The 20,106-nt window shown below is 39.8% G+C and overlaps 8 protein-coding genes across 8 annotated transcripts; 7 read left to right on the top strand and 1 right to left on the bottom strand. All coding sequences in view use genetic code 12, as the record gives it.

Annotated features, from left to right (window-relative positions):
• The first annotated feature begins 203 nt into the window (after positions 1 to 203).
• On the top strand, positions 204 to 2,043 carry RJT20DRAFT_129959 (uncharacterized protein). The gene has a single exon (XM_064917626.1). The coding sequence runs from the start codon at positions 419 to 421 to the stop codon at positions 1,991 to 1,993; it is 1,575 nt and encodes a 524-aa protein (XP_064773308.1). The 5' UTR covers positions 204 to 418; the 3' UTR covers positions 1,994 to 2,043.
• Positions 2,044 to 2,562: 519 nt separating this feature from the next.
• Positions 2,563 to 4,692, top strand: FCY2 (Fcy2p). The gene has a single exon (XM_064920673.1). The coding sequence runs from the start codon at positions 2,788 to 2,790 to the stop codon at positions 4,309 to 4,311; it is 1,524 nt and encodes a 507-aa protein (XP_064773307.1). The 5' UTR covers positions 2,563 to 2,787; the 3' UTR covers positions 4,312 to 4,692.
• Position 4,693: 1 nt separating this feature from the next.
• On the top strand, positions 4,694 to 5,814 carry RJT20DRAFT_55640 (uncharacterized protein). Its single transcript, XM_064920674.1, has one exon. It carries the CDS (start codon positions 4,861 to 4,863, stop codon positions 5,545 to 5,547), a length of 687 nt encoding a protein of 228 aa, XP_064773306.1. The 5' UTR covers positions 4,694 to 4,860; the 3' UTR covers positions 5,548 to 5,814.
• A 3,161-nt stretch (positions 5,815 to 8,975) lies between these two features.
• Positions 8,976 to 12,456, top strand: RJT20DRAFT_55497 (uncharacterized protein). Its single transcript, XM_064920671.1, has one exon. It carries the CDS (start codon positions 9,162 to 9,164, stop codon positions 12,315 to 12,317), a length of 3,156 nt encoding a protein of 1,051 aa, XP_064773305.1. The 5' UTR covers positions 8,976 to 9,161; the 3' UTR covers positions 12,318 to 12,456.
• Positions 12,457 to 12,927: 471 nt separating this feature from the next.
• Positions 12,928 to 14,032, top strand: VTI1 (v-SNARE protein). The gene is made up of 2 exons (XM_064920670.1): positions 12,928 to 13,169; positions 13,239 to 14,032. Exons 1-2 carry the CDS (start codon positions 13,076 to 13,078, stop codon positions 13,805 to 13,807), a joined length of 663 nt encoding a protein of 220 aa, XP_064773304.1. The 5' UTR covers positions 12,928 to 13,075; the 3' UTR covers positions 13,808 to 14,032.
• RJT20DRAFT_55500 (uncharacterized protein) lies at positions 14,033 to 14,893 on the top strand. The gene has a single exon (XM_064920672.1). The coding sequence runs from the start codon at positions 14,257 to 14,259 to the stop codon at positions 14,728 to 14,730; it is 474 nt and encodes a 157-aa protein (XP_064773303.1). The 5' UTR covers positions 14,033 to 14,256; the 3' UTR covers positions 14,731 to 14,893.
• Positions 14,765 to 15,694, top strand: YAH1 (adrenodoxin). Its single transcript, XM_064917625.1, has one exon. The coding sequence runs from the start codon at positions 15,056 to 15,058 to the stop codon at positions 15,596 to 15,598; it is 543 nt and encodes a 180-aa protein (XP_064773302.1). The 5' UTR covers positions 14,765 to 15,055; the 3' UTR covers positions 15,599 to 15,694.
• Positions 15,695 to 15,702: 8 nt separating this feature from the next.
• On the bottom strand, positions 15,703 to 18,021 carry RJT20DRAFT_97981 (uncharacterized protein; the record flags this gene model as incomplete). The annotated part of the gene is made up of 2 exons (XM_064921696.1): positions 15,703 to 16,931; positions 17,022 to 18,021. 2 exons carry the CDS (start codon positions 18,019 to 18,021, stop codon positions 15,703 to 15,705), a joined length of 2,229 nt encoding a protein of 742 aa, XP_064773301.1.
• Positions 18,022 to 20,106: the final 2,085 nt, after the last annotated feature.

The following is a 20,106-nucleotide window of genomic DNA, read 5'->3' as shown; positions in this document are numbered from 1 at the left end:
GTGATTCTGCCCAAAATGGTCAAATCCGGTACCAGTTTCTCAGCATCAATCCAACACGGAAGGGCGCTAGCCACTTGGTTATGTCAAATTTGGTAATCTCGGTCACTATTTCCTAAACAAGAAGTCATCACCGTAGGTTTGGTCTTGTTTCATCACCCCAGATTAGTTATTTCCTCTTCAAATGTCTGATTAGCGCTTAACCATATGGAACGCAAGTTTACGAATGTACTAAGCATGTTGCCATTTTGCTGACGAATTTTATTTTGGCATCATTAGTGATATGCCAATACTGCATAACTCGAGTCAACTGATATAAATAATTCATGTTCTGCTGTTCTGGAGTTGCAGTGGGATTTGTTCTGAGTTTAGTTCTCAATCAAGTCCGAGATCCTTCTTGCAGAATACTCCCTCATCATTAATGAACTCAAGTATGTCAACGGAATCAGAATTAACCAACAAAGAAATGTCAGAAAGAAATGGATCATTACTGTTGAATGGTTCTAATACCGATCGTCAAACAGAGTTAGAAAGCATAGAACCATTTGAAGGCCACAACCAAGACAGCGATATCGAATTACATGATGGTGCACCAATATCCAGACAGCAATCCATCCTTGAGAGAGTACAGACCAGTTACTCATTCTTCAATGAAAAATTGAGCATAAAGAGACACAAATTACTCTACAAGTTCGGTTTAATCTACTTCTTAATGGCCTTTTTCGTCTTGGGTATTTTCTCCATCTATTGGGGTTCCATGTACAACAGATTCGACAGAATCAGCAACTTGAGAATGTTGGTTGTCATTGCCGATGATAAAACAGTGGAAGGAATTGATCCATTATTCGGACAAGGAATCCTGACATTGTTCAACAATCCAGTTGCCAAATTCAATGGAGATTGGATAATTTTCAACTCTTCCGAGTTCCAAACGCTCGCCGACAGACATAACAACACAATTGAACAGGAAATCGAGAGACAAATTCATCACCAAAAGTACTGGTCATCTATCTACGTCAAAGAGAACGCAACATATAACTATTATCAAGCCTTGCTTAAAGGGGACACCTCATACAATATCACAAATAATACTGCAATCAGTATTTACGAAACTGGCAGAGATTTCATTAACATGAACAGTTATGTAACGCCGGGAATCCAAGTAATAGAAGAATTGTGGTTGGATGCTCAATCAGATATATCTCTTCAAGTTGCAGACCTCTTACCTAACAAGTCAGAGGCCTTGAATAATAGAAATTCCCTCACAGTTCTCACCACAGCCATAGGCTTCGGTTTCTTCGACAGAAGACCATTCACTAATCCCGTTTTAGTTGCACCTTCACAAGTTGGTTTGATCTATATGATTATTGTGACCTTTTTCCAATTCAACTTCTTCGCCGACGTTCACCAGGAAGTTGCGAAATTCGGATTGAAAAAGCACCACTTCATGACATACCGTATTTTAGCATCTATTCTTTCATTCTTCGTCCTTAGTTTATTCTACTCATTCGTTTCATTGGCTATGCAAGTTGATTTCACAGTAGCTTTTGGAAAGTCTGGGTTCTTGGTTTACTGGATGATCTCATTTTTGACTATGTGGGCTGTGGGTTCTGCAAACGAAATAATGGCATTGCTTATAATCACTGTTTACCCACCATTGTTGGGTTTCTGGATGTTGTTCTGGGTCATTATTAACATTTCCCCTACTTTCACTCCAATGGCTCTCAGTCCCAAATTTTTCAGATACGGCTACGCTTTGCCAATACATGCGTCGTACGAGTGTACTAAAGTCATCTTCTTTGACACATATAAGGGTGCCTTTGGAAGAAATGTCGCAATTTTGGTTATCTGGATTGTGATATTGACCGCTTTATTGCCATTTGTTGTCATTTACTTTGCTAAGGCTATGGGTAAGAAGGCCCAAGCTGCTGCTGCCGCCGCTGCTGCCGCAGCTGCAGAGAAGAAGGCAGAAGAGGAGAAGAACCAATCTGTTTAAGCACCTTTTACCAGCTTTCATTCTGAGGCTCGTAGCATCTCACAAAGTTTAATACTTTGCACATTTATTACTTGTATTTAACCCTAATAGACACCTAATTTTTGATCGTTTGTGTAGTTCCACCTTTTTTCTTTTCCCAGATCACAAGCAAATGGCATTTCATCGATTGTAGCAGTTATACATTGGCGATTCAAATCATCTTGTATGAATTATGTGGGCTAATTATTCCCAAGATCAACTACACATGTATCAGTCTTCGAAAACTTACTTCTCATGGCTACCCCTTCCTAGTTTTTCTGATTTTCTGATTTTCCAATTTCCATCGTCCCCACTCTGGCATGTCTCCAAAGGAATCTAAGCACGAAAGCCCCAATAAGCCTTCTACAAATGCCTTCAATGCAACCCTAACCGTACAGGAATAAGGATCTCGTGACTGCATTTTTCTTCTTCCGACGGCTTAATTTCTCACCGATTTCTTTTGTGGCCGCACGAAATTTCCTAAACCGATCATTTTGGTGAGAGCCGTTCACTATATGGTCAGAATTCTTATCGGAGAATCTGTATTGCAGGGCACAATGAAATTTTTCGGCGATGTCAATTTTCTTTATAATAGATAGTATATTTCTCCGCTTTTGATCCGCCAGCTTCTTTTTGGAAACTGGATAGCATTCTCTGGCGTGACTGAAGGGTGGTAAAGTCTTGGGTGTATTGGTAATTAGTATTTATAATTACAATTTGACGGCTTTGACAGGTCAAGAAAATTCTGCACAAGCGAAAAAAATATTTCACCAAAGATGGCTACTAAAGTCGAAGATTCGAAGATCGCCAATGATGACTTAAGTTCAGAGACTTATGACTATCTCGACAACGAGAGGGTCGAAGACAGCGGCGAAGTGGCCACGAACTTCATAGACAAAATTGGGTTAAGATTTAACGCCGAAATTCGTGGTATTCAGAGAGTGCCAGAAGATAAGAGAGTCGACACTTCGTTATTATCTCCATTATGTATGTTCTTGTCTCCCAATTTGGCTATTTCCGCCTTGAGTACTGGTGCTTTGGGTCCAACTGTGTTTGCCCTTGATTTCAGGACATGCGTCCTCGTAATTGTGTTTTGGTGCATTATTGGTGCCCTTCCAGTTGGGTTCTACTCTGCATTTGGTATGAGATTCGGTCTCAGACAGCAAATCCTTTCCCGTTATTTCACTGGTAACATAATGGGAAGAGTATTTGCTTTGTTCAATGTCATTTCGTGTATCGGTTGGAACGCTATCAACATCATCCCATGTGTTCAATTATTGACTTCAGTTGGTCCTATTCCTGCGTGGGCGGGTTGTTTGGTTTTCGTCGTTATAACTTGTCTCTTGGCCATGTTTGGCTATAGAACCATTCACCTCTACGAGCGTTATTCCTGGATTCCAAACTTTGCAATCTATTTGATCATTATTGCTAAGTTCACTCAGTCACATAGTTTTACCTGGGGCAAGATGGAAACAGGTACAATAGAAGCTGGCAATGTATTGAGTTTCATGTCCACAATTTTCGGATTCATTGCTGGTTGGTCTCCTTCAGCAGCCGATTATACTGTTTACATGCCTGCTACCACTCCAGCATGGAAAGTTGGCACTGCCATGGTTATCGGTTTATCTGTTCCAGCTATCTTTGCTGCTACTTTAGGTGCCGCTATTGCCATGGGAACTTTTACCAATGATGCTTTTGCAGCTGCTTTTGAAAGCAACTCTGTCGGGGGTTTAGTTTATGAGATCTTATGTGGTAACAACACAAATCAGGGTTACAGATTTGTTGTTGTTTTGCTAGCTCTTTCAGGAATAGCAAACAATTTGCCTGGGTCATATTCGTTATCAGTGTCTATCCAATGTACTTGGAGTTACTGTGCCAAGATTCCTCGTCTTTTATGGTGTTTTGCAGGAAACTTTCTTTCCCTTGCGTTATCCATTCCAGCATACTATGTCTTTGAAGCTGCTATGTCCAACTTCTTATCCATTATTGGTTACAATGTCTCTATTTACTTGGGTATTTCCTTAACTGAGCATTTCATCTATAGAAAGGGATTCAAGGGTTATGACGTTAGTAACTTCAATGATAGAAAGACATTACCGGTTGGAATAGCAGGTGTGGTTGCATTTGCATTTGGTGTGGCCTCCACCGTCTTATCCATGAACCAGACTTGGTACCAGGGAGTTATCGCCAGGAAATTCGGTGAGTACGGCGGAGACATCTCATTCGAATTAAATATCTTATTTGCATTCGTTGGATATAATTTGGTGCGTCCATTCGAGAAGAAATACTTTGGACGCTAATGGCTAGTAATGAATAATTTTCATCCTTAGATTACACTAATTACATTAATACGACGTGAATTCAACTGTGATTTCATCCTTTAAACTTCTAGAAGTACAAGCCTCCCCAGTATCTAATTTAGCTTGCAATAGACTAATTTCTGGTTCAGGGATAATTGCTGCAAAATACTATGTAGTTTCTGGTTGCTAGACACACCCCCACAAACAGTCGCCATTTTCCTGTTGTAGTACCCCATATAACCGTTTTTTTTTCCGGTTATGTACAGAAAGATTGTGATCTATCTATATCTATATACAGTAGCCAAACAAGCTTTGGCGCTACCGAGTCTCCATAGAATCTCCTCAACAGGGCTGTTTCACTTTTGCAATAACGCATATTCACGCATAACCAGGAGTCAGCGGGTAAATAACAGTTAACATAATAAGGTTGACCAAGAAAATTTCACTTACCAGATCGTTCTTCACAAACCTAAACGCCATAAACAAAAAAGACTACTATCATAACTGTTACGAGTAACATTCACACATCAATAAGAAGCAAATAGAAGAATGTGTAACAAAATGCCGAGAGAAGAGCGTGATAGAGAAGGCAATAAACGCAAGAAGGGATTGAAAATGGCTCTTGACAGCTTACTTCGAAATCATGAAATAGGAATCACGATTTCCCCGACTTCCAGCGCCGATGGGCACAATCGTCGTCGCCTTGATATTGGTGGAAATCAACCACCTCAAGATCATCAACCACGTCGTAGAGATGAGCAGGCTCAAGAACATCAATTAGCTCAAAATCAACAACGAGTTCAAAATCCTCCAAGAGATAATGAAGAAGGCAATCCTCAAGGTGATGATGCTCCTCATCGTACTCCTACTCCTCCTACAATAATTAATGATGCACAAGAGGTTAGAGGTGATGACCAACGGGTTGTGAGAGGCAATTATCAACAACGAGTTGCTGCCGGTGCCAATCATGCAGGTGGCTTACCACAACTTCCATACCGTCAAGGTCATCAGGATCCAGAACCTTTAGTAAGCCCAATTTTAGAGGAGTGCAAACATTTACTTAGTACACTCCAAGATAGATGCATTGACAGATTTTCGGAGGCCAACGAGCGAGGTATTGATCCTGAAATAAAAGCTTATCTTCTTGTATGTGCGAGGGATCTCAGGGAAATCCGCCTTCTTCTTGGAACGACCATCAGTTCTTTGGAGAGATTTCCAGAATGGTCAATTGAATGATCATCTTGATGCTGCTAATGCAGTTCGAGGTTCCAATAGAGAATTAATTCGCAAACGCCAACTCAATTTGCAAAGCTATGAGCGAAAACATGAAGAAAAATTACGTCAAGTCAGTTACGATATTATTGGTGTTCTTGAGGATATCAAGGAAACTATTAATCGGATCATCCAAATGATAGAAGCCTTGCGATAATCACCCGCTACAGGAGTTTCAAATCTGGAAGTGTTGGCGACGATGTCTTGTTGACTCCTGTTTAAGGTAAATTTTGTTATTCATTCAATCCGATTATATTACCACTATTTACAGAACATGGCTGAACAGATATAAACTTATATCATTTCTATCAACGGAAAGTGTGCATATTACTCAAATATTTGTTTCATTATTGTTGTACCTTGAAACACGTTAATCTTCCCTATTAAATCATCTTTCCTAGCATCAGGATTTAGGTCCTTTAATATACAAAAAAGATACAAAATAGGTAAGGTGAGCATGAATATGTAGATACAATGGAGCAAAAGTAGCAGATATAATTATTTGCTTCTAAATCGGGATTCTTGTGTATTGCCAACTATTGTCACATCATTTCTACTGTGGGAGGTAAAATGGATACAAAAAGAAAGAGTAAGTGCGGAAGGGAAAATAATCGAAAGAGATATAAAGTACTGTAGAAGTACTTTGATTTGAATCCAAAGTTCAATTGTAGGAAATAAGAAAGTGTATTTTAACCCAAATAACACTGTCCACAGCAAATTCTCATTCTTTCAATTAGAGCACTAATCGGTATATAGATCCTTAATTTATATACATCTCAATGATGGTTGTGGTGATATGATTTTACAAACAGGTTCAAATTTACACTAAAGGTCCAATTATTTGAGAATCGGATGTAGCACAAGACATTCAATTATCAGTAACAAGTGCAAAATGCATCATAATATGCTGATATTGTACTACTCGTAAGTACAAATAGATCATGCACACACACGAACCCATGCTTATCCTATCTTCTCTCTTCTCGCCTCCTCACTAGATCTATATCTTTCCCGTTCCCAGAACACAAGAAAAACTTCGAAACTTAGTCTCTCAGGATCGTTACTTCCTCTATCCTAGCTAGCTCAGCTCACTTTCTACTCCATGAATCCTACACCAACGCAACACACATCCCAGCCAGATGAGGATAGCTCCAAAAGTAATATATTACGAGTTATTTAACACAAAAAGCATGTGAGTAGTACTGAACTTACTTGGTGCATCGGATAGCCAATATTCAACATTTATCAAGGTAGTCTAAACAATCTGGGGACTTGGAGGTGCAGCCGATTGCAGATACCACCTAAATGGGAAAAAGCTGCAGTATTGATATAAGGCAATCGTCATTCTGCACAAAAAAACCTCAACGTGGATGAAAGTCCTTATCCTTTTCTCTTTAGATTTAATTGCACCAATGTTAGATAAAAGTGCAGATACAACTCTAGAATTCTTTGTAATCATCGAGGGATATGATACAAAAAGATAGTCCTATATGGCTTGAAGTCGGCCAACAGGCCCTCAAGTTATTTGGAGAGGTTGGCTCAACTTTGGAGGGCATTTATGATTACTTAGTTAACAACTACCGTTTTCTTTGATTTAATATTATATATATGAAATTAGTCCCCAATACTAGCATGTATTCAGTGACGTGACCCCTAAAGTTTCTATACAACTATTGTTACATTCTTTAGGAATCCAGAAAGGAAAAGGTCTTGTTGATGAAAGTCCTTATCCATTGCAATTTATATATATACTGATGGTAAAACGATTTTCTCTCTCCCGAAAAGCTCTCATTACAGATTGAGGTTTTTTTGGGTGTCTTACAATAAATTCTCTTTTAGTTGTTTAAACTTACTAAACTAAACTGTGACTATCTCTGCCTGTTTTGTAAAGGCGATATAATATATGTTGCAGTTATTTCCTAATCGGGCGATCCAGATAGACACCGATACAACAGATTTTCCGAGCATCTAGAGCTGTTACGTATACAAAAGCTCACTATGAACCCAGTAGAATTTATATTAATAGAAATTTCGCCCAGGCACCCACATCGATGGATATCTATTACAGGGACCAAATCACTTCCCCAGTACATGATAAGCGGTATTCGCCGAAATATGCACGATTTCTTAAGCTATGTAACTGGACCTACTCCACTCGCATCCCTAACTCAAACAGGAAATACATCCGTTGAGACCACCACTCCAGTAATGCCCTACGAATATCCAGAATTTTAGTGTGAAACCCACAACTCTCGGGCATTGCTCTCGAGCTAAGAACGACTATAAATATTATGGCTTTCTACATCTGTCACTTTGAATTCACAAAATACGTACAAAAAATTCTTTTTTCTCTCTGTATGATCACTATCACACTGTCTTTCTCTTATCTCTATATTCGTTTAGTTAGTTAGGAAAAAAGATGTACCCCTTCAAAAAAAAAAAAAAACCCCACGTGAGATACCAATCTCAGATATAAATAATCCGCATGGAAGTCATGAACGATTGTGTAGGACAGCATGGAGGAACAAAGACGGTCGATTCGGAACTGCAGCAATGTTCCATCGCTTTGGGGGTAACAAATAGCAAACTTAGTGACAAGCCACTCCAAGCCAAACCATTGGGAGCTTATCAGCCCATTATTGAAATTGACGTAGCACTTACAATCCAACCCGTACGCTCGGTATCTGTATGGGTGTCCCTTGGGCATCTCTCTAACGCAGCCATCCCGATCCACACTCAGTCTTCAAATTAAATGGATCCAATAAACATAGTCGCACCCTCGACTCATCGAGAGAGCCAATTTCCAAGCCCGTTCCATCGCTGTCCCGCATTGTGTCCCGCCCTCATCGCCTCGGTTGGTGTTCACCACGCCCGCCATCCTCCTTACAAATACTATCGGCACTCCTCCTGTATCGCCCTAAGCATTTTTCTTGTTCATCTTTAGTTCTCTACCGTATCATTATCTCACCCTCATCCCTCTATCTCTTTGAATCATATAATGTGTTGCACCATAGATTACTTTATAGCTTACACTTGTGGCTTACTGTTTGTAGCTTACATTGTATATTTAACACTCTAAAGGATACACTCTATAGCTTATACTCTATAGCTTACCATCCCTGATCTCTTGATAATTTCTATGAGTTGGGCATCTATTTTTTTACACTCTATACTATAACTGAATCATAATCAAATAACCATACACTCTAACCTTCCACATTAAACTTATACTCTAACCTTCCACATTAACCTTACACATTAACCTTACATATTAACCTTACAGCTCTAACCTTACGCTGTACTCTACTTACCTCCCATCCTTACCCTCCCTACCCTCCTTCCTTACCTCCCTCCCTGCCGTCCATTCCACAGCCCCTGCAGTACAGAACAATGCTCCTCGGAAAATATCCTTCTCGAACTCAATCACCATTTTTCCACCACTCGATCCTCTATTACCCGCTGGGCGGCTAGCAGATGAGAATTGAAATTCGAAATATAACTATTTGCATCACTTCTTCTTTTGCTATTTTCTCGAGATAGACTGTTTTTCACTGGCACCATTCATTCCACCTACCACAATGGCACACAAGTTGACCAAGGAGGAAATCAGATTGAAGAACCCCAAGTACAGGACTTGGGGGCCTTATCTCGGAGAGAGACAGTGGGCCACCGTGAGAGAGGATTATTCCTATGACGGAGACGCGTGGTCCGACTTCCCCTTCGAACACTCCAAATCGAGAGCATACCGTTGGGGAGAAGACGGACTCGCTGGTGTTTCAGATGACCGTCAATTGGTCAATTTGTCCATGGGCCTCTGGAACGGCAAGGATGATATCTTGAAGGAAAAGGCGTTTGGTGTCACCAACTCCCAAGGAAACCACGGTGAAGATGTCAAGGAATTGTACTGGTATCTTGATAACACCCCTTCCCACTCGTACATGAAGTACTTGTACAAGTACCCACAGGGCAAATTCCCCTACGAGGAGTTAATTGAGCAAAACGGTAAGAGATCAAGAAAAGAGCAGGAGTTCGAAATCACAGACACCGACTTATTCAAGGAGAACAAGTACTTCGATGTTGTCTTTGAAATGGCTAAGGGTGACGACGATCCAGATGAGTTGTTTTTCCGTATCACCGCCTACAATAGAGGTACCGAGACTGCTCCATTGCACCTCATCCCTCACTTAGTCTTGAGAAACACTTGGGCTTGGGGAACAGAGGAGTCTCAATTGGCCAAACCTAACTTGAAAAAGGTTGACGATTACACCATTGAAGTTGATCATGCCAAATTCGGTAAAAGATACCTTGTTTTCGCCCCAGCTCCTGGTTATACTGAGGAATCCCCCGATGTTGAACCTCAATTGTTGTTCACTGAGAATGAAACAAATACAAAGGCTTTATACGGTCAGCCAAACAAGTGTAAGTACGTCAAGGATGCTTTCCATGAATACATTATCAAGCAAGATAAGGATGCCGTCAACCCGGACGATGTTGGAACCAAGGCTTGTGCAGTCTTTTCCTTTGAAGAAAATGGAGGTGTCCCAGCCGGTGATTACGTTACTATCCGTTACAAGTTGACCAAGAACTCCGAGGAGATAGATGAATACGAATTGGATCAAGTCTTCTCAAGACGTCAAGACGAAGCCGACGCCTTTTACTGGAAGGTTTCGCCAATGCCTCTTAGTGACGAATTGAGACAAGTTCAAAGACAAGCATTTGCTGGTTTATTATGGACCAAACAATTCTACCATTTTGTGCATAACTACTGGTCTAGAGGTGACCCTAATACACCAAAGCCTCCAATTAATAGAGCCAATGGAAGAAATAAGGACTGGACTCACTTGTACATTGATGATATTTTGTCCTTACCAGATAAATGGGAGTATCCTTTCTTTGCAGCATGGGACACAGCATTCCACTGTATTCCGTTTGCTATGATCGACCCTGAGTTTGCTAAGAACCAGATTGATTTGTTAGTAAGAGAATGGTACATGCATCCTAACGGACAAATTCCAGCTTACGAGTGGAACTTTAGTGATGTTAACCCTCCAGTTCATGCTTGGTCTGCTTATAGAATTTATAAAATCCAGAGAAAGATGTATGGTGTCGAGGATGTCGATTTCTTGGAAAGAGTTTTCCACAAATTAATGTTGAACTTTTCTTGGTGGGTTAATAGAAAGGACGAAGACGGTAACAATGTCTTCGCTGGTGGTTTCTTGGGCTTGGATAACATCGGTGTTTTCAACCGTTCTGAGGACTTGCCAACAGGAGGAAGCTTGGAACAGGCTGATTCTACAGGTTGGATGGCTTTCTTCTCATTGCAGATGTTGAACATCGCATTAGAATTAGCAAAGACTAGACCCGTTTACCAGAATATCGCCTCCAAATTCTTTGAGCATTTCATTCTTATTGCTGACGCTATGACGCACAAGAATGGCGAAGAGAATGATGGTGTCTCTGCTTCCTTGTGGGATGAAAAAGATGAATTCTACTACGATGCTATTCGTCACAGTGACCGCAGTACTCAATCTTTGCCTGTAAGATCTTTGGTTGGTTTGATTCCACTTTATGCTTCCTTGACTTTAGAGCCTGAGTTATTAGAAAAGTTCCCAGAGTTTAAGAAGAGATTAGACTGGTTCACGGAGGTAAGAAAGTCCATCGCCGAAAGAAACATTGCTTCCATGGAAGCTCGTGGTGTCGGTGAGAGATTGTTATTAGCTTTAGTCGATAAGGACAGATTAGTTGCCATTTTGGACAAGATGTTAAATGAAGATGAATTCTTATCTCCTTACGGTATTAGATCTTTGTCCAAGTACCATCAAGATCATCCATTTGAAATGGACGTGAATGGCCAAAAGTACATTGTTGAGTACGTACCAGGTGAATCGGATTCAGGTATGTTTGGTGGTAATTCTAACTGGAGAGGTCCAATTTGGTTCCCAGTGAACTTCTTGTTAGTTGAGGCTTTACAGAGATTCTATTTGTACTATGGCCCAGACTTGAAAGTTGAGTGTCCAAAGGGTTCTGGTGACTTCTTGAACTTGGCTCAATGTGCCCAAGAGATTCAACATCGTTTGATGCATTTGTTCCTTCCAGATGAGAACGGAAACAGAGCTTGTAATGGCCAGAACACTCGTCTTAACCAGGATCCATTATTCAAGGACTACGTCCCATTCTTTGAGTATTTCGACGCTGACACAGGTAGAGGGTTGGGAGCTGCCCATCAATGTGGTTGGACCGCTGTGGTTGCTAAATGGATCCACGACAACGGTGCTTCATGTAGAATTCCTAAGACACCAAGAACTCCTAACAAGAGGAGAACTTCCGTCTACTTGCATGACAGTGAAAACTTAAAATCTAGCAATGATGATGATGTTAGACAGTTCTACCCTAAGTCCGGTCCATTCCCAGGTAACTTGATGAGAAGAAAGTCAGGTAAGTCTTTGTTGAACTTGACTGTACATGCATTGGACTTAGATGAAGAGGAACAAGAAAACCACTCCAAACTTAGCGCCTCGAGAAAATTGAAGGACAACGGAGTTAACATTAGCGACGAGGTTTTGAGAGAACAATTTGATGAACTTGGACCAACTTTGTCTAGAGGCTCGTTTGAATCCAATCATGCTGTTGATCAAGACTTGTTAGACCAGATCAAGGAGTCATTCTTGAAGTTCCGTATGAAGGAAGATGACGATGAAGTTTCAGGAGACGAGTTTGAGTGCAAAAAGTTCTAATTGAATAACTGCCTATTTAAAGAAATCAAAAAAAAAAAATCTAAAGATGTTTCATTTCCAGTATGGTTTACTTATCAAATTTTCTCATGCTTTATTTTTTTCCATAGCAATATTTTATTCAATTCTCTAGCTTAAGTATTGTAGGAGTTGTTGATTTGAGTCCAACTTTGAGTACTAACTTCGGGAAACCCATTTAAAGAATACTGCTTCGGCTTAAGGTTTCTCGGGAATTCTACTGTACCCTCTCCCAAGTAAAGGATGGTTGTGAAAATTCAATATGAAATGTCTATCAATCTATCATTGGGATCATTATACCTCTCTATTCTATACTGTATATTACTATCATAGGGACTCCACGTCTGGTCACATGACTTCAATTGATAGCAGAGCACCATCTCTTTCGGTAAACATAAAGTATATATATTATTTAAGTAAATGTCTAAACTTCTTTCCTGGGGCATTATACAAGAGTAGCCTTTTGAGCAGGTACTGCAGCACCAGACAAATAATTACCATATTACATTCCAAGATCTACTATTTCAAGAACCTATACAGCATACTATTACTATTACTATTACTATTACTATTACTATTACATAAGCTACTATGACTTCACTGAAAAAAGTATATCCTGCAGATTAACACTCACATGGTCACATGACCTCTCTCTAATCCATGATTCTTTTCTTCTGACTCCTTTTTTCTATAGTTAAGACACAGTTGTAGACTACCCCATTGACAATTTGAACAGCAAAATCATGTCTGAGTTATTCGAAACTTATGAATCGGACTTCCAGTTGGCGTTACTGGAAGCCAAGTCCAAATTGGCGCAAATTTCCGCCGTCGAAGGAGGTATGTATGGGTTATAAATCGGTTCTTGTGTCTATGGCTGGGTGAACACCGTTACTAACTACAGAGCAGAGCAACGTAAATCGTATTTAAGAGCTATTGAAGGAGCCATCGAGGAGGGCCAAGAAGTATTGGACCAGATGGCCATCGAAGTGCAGAACTTGCCAACGAACCAAAGATCATCATACAATACCAAAATACGCCAGTATAAATCACAAATAGACGACAACAAGGCTCGATTGAGCCAGTTGTTGGATAACCAAGACAAACACGAGTTATTTGGAAACAGATACTCTGACAACGACCTAGAATCGGGTAGTTTGCAAGACCAGCAGAGAAAGCAGCTTTTGGGAAATAATGCGTCTTTGGAGAGGTCGTCACAAAGATTAAAGGACTCGCAAAGAGTCGCTTTGGAGACAGAGAGCATAGGTGGAAATATTCTTAACGATTTGAGATCTCAAAGAGAACAAATCTCGGGTGCTAGAAATACGCTTATGACTGCCGACAGTTATGTCGATAAGTCGATGCGTACATTAAAGTCAATGAGCAGGAGGTTGACTGCTAACAAGTTCATCAGTTACGCCATTATAGCTGTGTTAATCTTGTTGATTTTCTTGGTTCTCGCTAGCAAGTTCTGGTAGGTTATCTAATGCAAGTTATCTAATGGAACTACATTTGATTTCTGCAGCTTGTTGTTGATGTTCTTATAGAGAACAGCCAGTACAGCGTTTCTGGAGTCTGACTAAGGGATCGATTCGGAGACTCGCTTTGCTTCTAGATTCTAGACTTTTGTGTATTAATACTATCACTACTACATACTACATTCTACATTCTACATACTACATTGTTCCCCAAATAATTAGAACTCGTTCCTGTGACGCCGGTATATCTTTCTCTTGTTATGTCAATGGCTCATTTCTGTTTTATTCTAACGAATTTCACATATCCTCCCATCTCTGGTATTCAAACCCTTTCTCGTACACAAAACCTGTAATTTTATCTATACCATCTATCCGTAACTAAGTGCAGCTCATGCCCATTTAGATTACATTTACGTTGCATTTAGATTTGATATGTATTAGGACGAGTGATGTCTTTAAGTGGAGTCTTGCAGTATTACACTGTTACACTCTATTTACTATTACAGTACACTTATTACAATTGCAATTTTGCACTATTTCACTATTTCACTCTATTACACTACGAGACTTCTACAATGTTACTCTCTATCACTCTACACTATTCCACCATTACACTCTATAACACTTTCACACTCTACACACCAATATACACACCTCTATCTATACACTTAACATCTAACAGCACTAACAACGGCAACTCTGCCTACCTAACATGGGCCTTGCTCCCCGATCCCCTAATAAACCCACCATTGGTCTATATATTTCTATACCTCCGTTCCATACCTCCGTCACAATCACCTAAACCCGTAAATAAACCTCATCCTTCCTCCATCTCCCTCCATCACCCTCCCATCACCGTCCGCTCCACAGGCATTCACTCTTCCCGGTCCGATAAGCGACAACCGACCAAAACGGAAGTCTGAGAGTACCGAAAATTTCAAGCCCGAAAAAAATTCAGGCTTACTCAATTAGAGTTTTAGAGTCATCTCATTTGATCAGAGCTGTATTCTGTATTAGGTGGTCTTCTGTAGAGTTAGATAGTGTTAGAACGATACCAGGATTGTAGATCGCCAGGTTGGAAGTTCACAGAAAACTTGAGCAGATTTGGGCTTTTGCATCGTGCAATAACATTGGTGGTAAAGTGACATATTGGTTGGTATAATCTAAATCTGATAGCCGCTATTGAATAGCGAAAGATCAAGAAGAAAATCGCCATTTTTATACATAAAATTTAAGAAAACAAGTAATATGTTGAGAAGTATCGTCAGTAGCTCGTCAAGAGTGCTAACCAGAAACTTCATACAAAACTCGGGGCTTATAAGGTGCAATTTCGCCGCCATGCCTTCATTGGCATCGACCAGAAGTCTCGTGGGCGCTGGATTCACCAGAAGTTTCCATCAGTCGATGCCCAATTTCCATGGACACATTCACAAGCCAAAACCTGGTGAAGAGCTCCATATTACATTCATAGCCAAGGATGGGCAACAATTCACCTACGAAGTAGCCGAGGGAGACAACATCTTGGACATTGCTCAAGCTTACAATTTAGACATGGAGGGTGCCTGTGGTGGATCCTGTGCTTGCTCGACATGTCACATCATCATCGATCCCGAGTTTTATGACGAGATCCCAGAGCCTGATGATGACGAGAACGATATGTTGGATTTGGCCTTCGGTTTGACAGAAACCTCCAGATTGGGATGCCAAGTCAAAATGACAAAGGAATTGGATGGAATCAGAGTAGCCTTGCCTGCTATGACTCGTAACTTACAATCAAGAGATTTCTCATAAGCCCACTACAGAGCTAACAACATTCCACATAAAATGGTTTACGAATCACATAGAATTATATTACTGATACATAGTGACTGTTAATATACCTGTACATATTACTTTTAATCATCTATACGTTTTCCAAGACAGAGTCTCAGGTCTATAATGTTCCTTGCTATGTCATATCCAAAGCGGTCTTGTTTGCCGCTGGACTCTATAAAGAAGCAAGCTAATGACAGTGGAAAATTCTGTAATTGTTCTTTGACGGCTCCTTCTGCTACCAAATTGTTCAGTAAATCAATTTCAATGAGGAAGTTAAAAGCTCTTGTAACGTCATTGTGGTCATAACCAATGGTATCTGGAGTGAAGCTCTGAATCTGGTTCAGGGATAAGTTCAAAACAGATAAATTTGGACTTGCATTGTCAACCCAGGAAAGCTTAAGATTGCTTATCTTGTTGAAGGACAAGTTAAGCACCTTTAATGAGCTATGAAATTCTATGTCAAAGTTGGTCAAATTGTTATGGGACAAATTGACTATTTTTAACCTCTCAAGTGAGGCAAAGCACGAAGTATTCTTCTTGAAGTTTGCAATCCTGTTTGAGCTAACATCCAAAATCTCTAGTGAATTTGGTAGCCCAAGATTATCAAAATTGGCAATCCTATTTTGTGATATGTTGAAATACTTGAGGTTCGACTTCTCCTTATTGAAATTAATGTTTCGAAGATTGTTGATGTCACAACCACTAAAGCTCAATTCTACCAACGAGTCTTGAAAGTCAAAGTTCTCCAAATTCCGGAATTTGCAATCGTCAAAATTCAATATTTTGAGCTTTTTAGGTACATGTATCAAATGTATATCGTGGAACTTGTTGAAGTTTAAATATAGTACTTCCAAATCCAAATCCTCTCCAGATCTATTTTTGGATAGATCGAAATAACCAGAAAGCTTGTTCTCAGTTAAGTGTATTGTATGTATTCCCTTCGGTATCATTGGATGTCTCGATATTTCAGTAATTTCATTGCAGCCAATTCCCAAGTCTTTCAAGTTGTCCGGAAATTTAATTTCATCAATTGACGTTATCTGGTTGACCTCTAATGACAAAGCCTCCACGGAATTGGGGAAATGCAACATAGATATATAAGGTCCTAGTCTGGTGTTTGACAACTTGAGTGACTTCAAATTGTTGAATCTTGTAAAATCTACGTTACAATTTTGCCAATCAATATCATTATCAGCCAAATTTAGCATTTGAAGAGAGTTCGGGAATAACTTACCAATTCCATTGATATCATGTAACCCATTATTGGAAATGTTTAGCGCAGTCAATTGCATGGGAAATGACGTAAGGACTTGCGAAGGCGAATCCGAAATATGTAAGGAAGATGCCGTGAAATTAACGAAGTCCACAGGATTTTGGAGTGGTATTATAGAAAGTGAACTCAACAGCTTTAATTTTTCAATCGTTGAATGGTCAGGCAATAGTGACTCTAAACTGAGGCGAGTATAATTTACATCGTAAACCTTATCGATATGCAAAGTCTCAAGGCTTCTCATCAAATTGGCAGCTATCAATGTCTTGGTGTAAACGTGTTCTTCACTCAAATCCTTCACTTTCGTAAGCTCAAGTCTTTTCAAATTAATAGGTATAGGATATCGAAGTGAACGTTCACTGATATTGCAGTTACCCAATCTTAACTCTGTTAAACACTCCGGAACAGACTTATGGAGATATACCGGTCGATTATTGTTGAACCCCATCAAATTAGGATGTATTTGTAGATCTTTCAATGCCAAATTGGACTTGAAAGATGATTTTAATTTCACATTGGTGTTTTCAAGCCATAAATGCTTCAATGAACTGTATTTAGAGACCTCGAATGCAAACTCCCCTGTATAATTGGTAACCATTAAAGATTGTAATGCTGGAGCCGTCTCATTTAAGGCCAAAAGGCAGCGATTAAGTATGTATGCTAAATCAACATTGTAATTGATAGAAGGGTCGAATTCCAATTCTAAATTAAATGTAAATGAAGACAGCCCCAACCCTTCTACTAAGGTAAGAAATTCCGAAATGTCAGAAATGCTCCAGATATAGAAGCTGATTGTAATGGGATTAGCCGGTGTTGGTAATCTATATTGTCTATTAGCTTTGACCAAGTCAATTAAAAACGAGGCATTGGTAATATATTGCAATGTTTTCTTATTAATATATGACGGTGTACGTTTGTACATGTGCAAAAACGAATTCTGAATGATTCTATTATTGTATGTGATGTTACTTGTAAGGATTCTCCTTACAATGGCTGAGAATATGTTGGGGTTCTGGTCTATATAAAACTTCAATTTAAGGAATTGCAGCAATTCTTCCAACTCCAATTGAGATAGTATACCATCGAGAATTTCCTGAGGAAATGAATTTATGGGTAATGTATTGGGCATTACGGGTGGCAGAAAGTAGTGTTGACTTTTTGATATTGATATGAATTGTACTTTAGCTACTGTTTCCGGTCATATGAATGCTCCCATCATTGAGTAGGTTCTAAGACAAAGGCGTACTGAAAAACTCAAAGATACTGAAGGTTTTTCAAAATCATATCAATGAAAAAAAAAATCGGGAAAATACTGTTTCTCAGCTGTATGTTAAAAGACGCTACGGAGACGGGGTTAAAAATTGGTAAAAAAGATCTCCCATCTTGGAATTTAGAATGGACTTACTTAGTCTACAGGTACTGTGTGCCACAGTAACATGAAGGCTTAAGCTGGAAATGCTGTAGGATATTCTTTTGCTTAAATGATTGGCATCCCAGCTGATTCCATAAAAAACTGGTATCAAGGGTATCTTACAATGCCGGAATGATACCGCTCGATATGGGGCGATATATAATAGTGTATCTCCATTTCTGGCGGAATTTACCATGAAACTAACCGTTTTCCGAACCATGGATGGAGTGATGGTGGTGCTATGACTCAAACTATTTTACAATGTTTATCGTAACCGAGTCCTAAAACGGAAATTGTTGCTTTGATCAATTTGCTTAGAATACTGTGCGACACGGCAATCTGAAAGATCAATTAGATAGGACTTTTGCTGAGTGCTTGCAGTGCACCTACTGGCGGATGGAGTACGAGATAAAGGACAATGTGTAATAACAATTCCTTTACGATGCATGGCATGCGTGGATGGGAGTCGGAGTCGTAAACACTCTGATAATAGCATGTTTTTCGAGAACAATGCTTTCTGGCGGTAAGTGGAAGCCACGCAATTTTTTTAGTCATACAGACTTACCTGTTCGTTTACTACCCAAGGAACAGCAATAAAAGCCAGTGATTATCTATAGTACATGGTACAAAAACCGGCATAAAAGAATGACATTGGAATAAGGCAATATGAAGTCTCCATTCTGGTGACGCGACATTTTAACCACAAGGTCGGCTTCTGGAAAGTGTATCATTCACAAAGGAACAACAAGACTGCATCGAACTCAACGGTGCCAGTATTCTACACCAATTTGACTGCAAACCATCCACCAACCACCTGACGTTTGCAAGAGCCCTTGTAGGACTATTAGAGCTTAAATCCAGTTGGGGCACTGAGTTTTCTTTTGTGGCTCCAAAACCATGGGGGGAGGTTTCTCCACAAATCTACAGAAATGTACATCAACGGTTCTAGACTGAGTTTGACCTGTCGACGTGTCGAAATGTCAAATGTACCCACTTTCCCCCATTTCCCCGACCAATGAGCCATAACAAAGACTGACCAAATGTATGAGATCAATGACTTAAATCCAAAGTGCCTGACGAGGGACTCTGGAATTCTTAGTGATGGTAAGAGGAGTCTCATAAGTATAATTAGCTGCTAAATGCAGTACATCGTCTAAGAGTCATTCTTCTAGCGAGTATCATTGCCTTGCTCTTTGCCTCTTGTGTTGACTGCGAATTGCGGTAGCAACCAAGTGGGCGGATGGAGGGTATTGGGTAAGATGTGGGACGACTATGAGAAGTGAAACGAATGAGTGATCGATTTCAAACAGAAGGAGTTTGGAGGTGGTGACAACCCCACTAGGGAATGAAAGTCTCTAATTGTTAAGTGAAATCCAGGTATACTAGTAATACTACACATAGTAATACTACACATAGTAATAATGCTAATAATGCTACAAAGAAAGCACACACACACAAAGGTCTGTACAGAAATGCACATAGAAACTAATTCACTAATCAGCATACATATGTAGCTTTCACAACTCACAAATTAATTCAGATTACAGCACACATCCAACAAATACCACACATGTCAATAAAAGGGCACTTTCTAACATGAACACACATCCCTAAACTGTCCCTATACAGAACACACCCACATTTCCTATAATACACATATTTCCACCCACACCCACTGTCTCAACATTTAACGGCAAGAGATATCCCCTGTAAGAAACGGGTCCCACAGAATTCTCTCTCCTAAATAGTTCTCTCTCCAACATAATTCTCTGCTTCACACACACAATTCCCTTTCTCTCTTCT

The sequence above is a fragment of the Scheffersomyces xylosifermentans genome (genome assembly GCF_036884685.1).
Source record: "Scheffersomyces xylosifermentans strain CBS 12540 chromosome Unknown RJT20scaffold_6, whole genome shotgun sequence".
In the NCBI taxonomy this organism is placed as follows: Eukaryota; Fungi; Ascomycota; class Pichiomycetes; order Serinales; family Debaryomycetaceae; genus Scheffersomyces; species Scheffersomyces xylosifermentans.
This window is presented reverse-complemented; position numbering and strand designations above follow the sequence as displayed.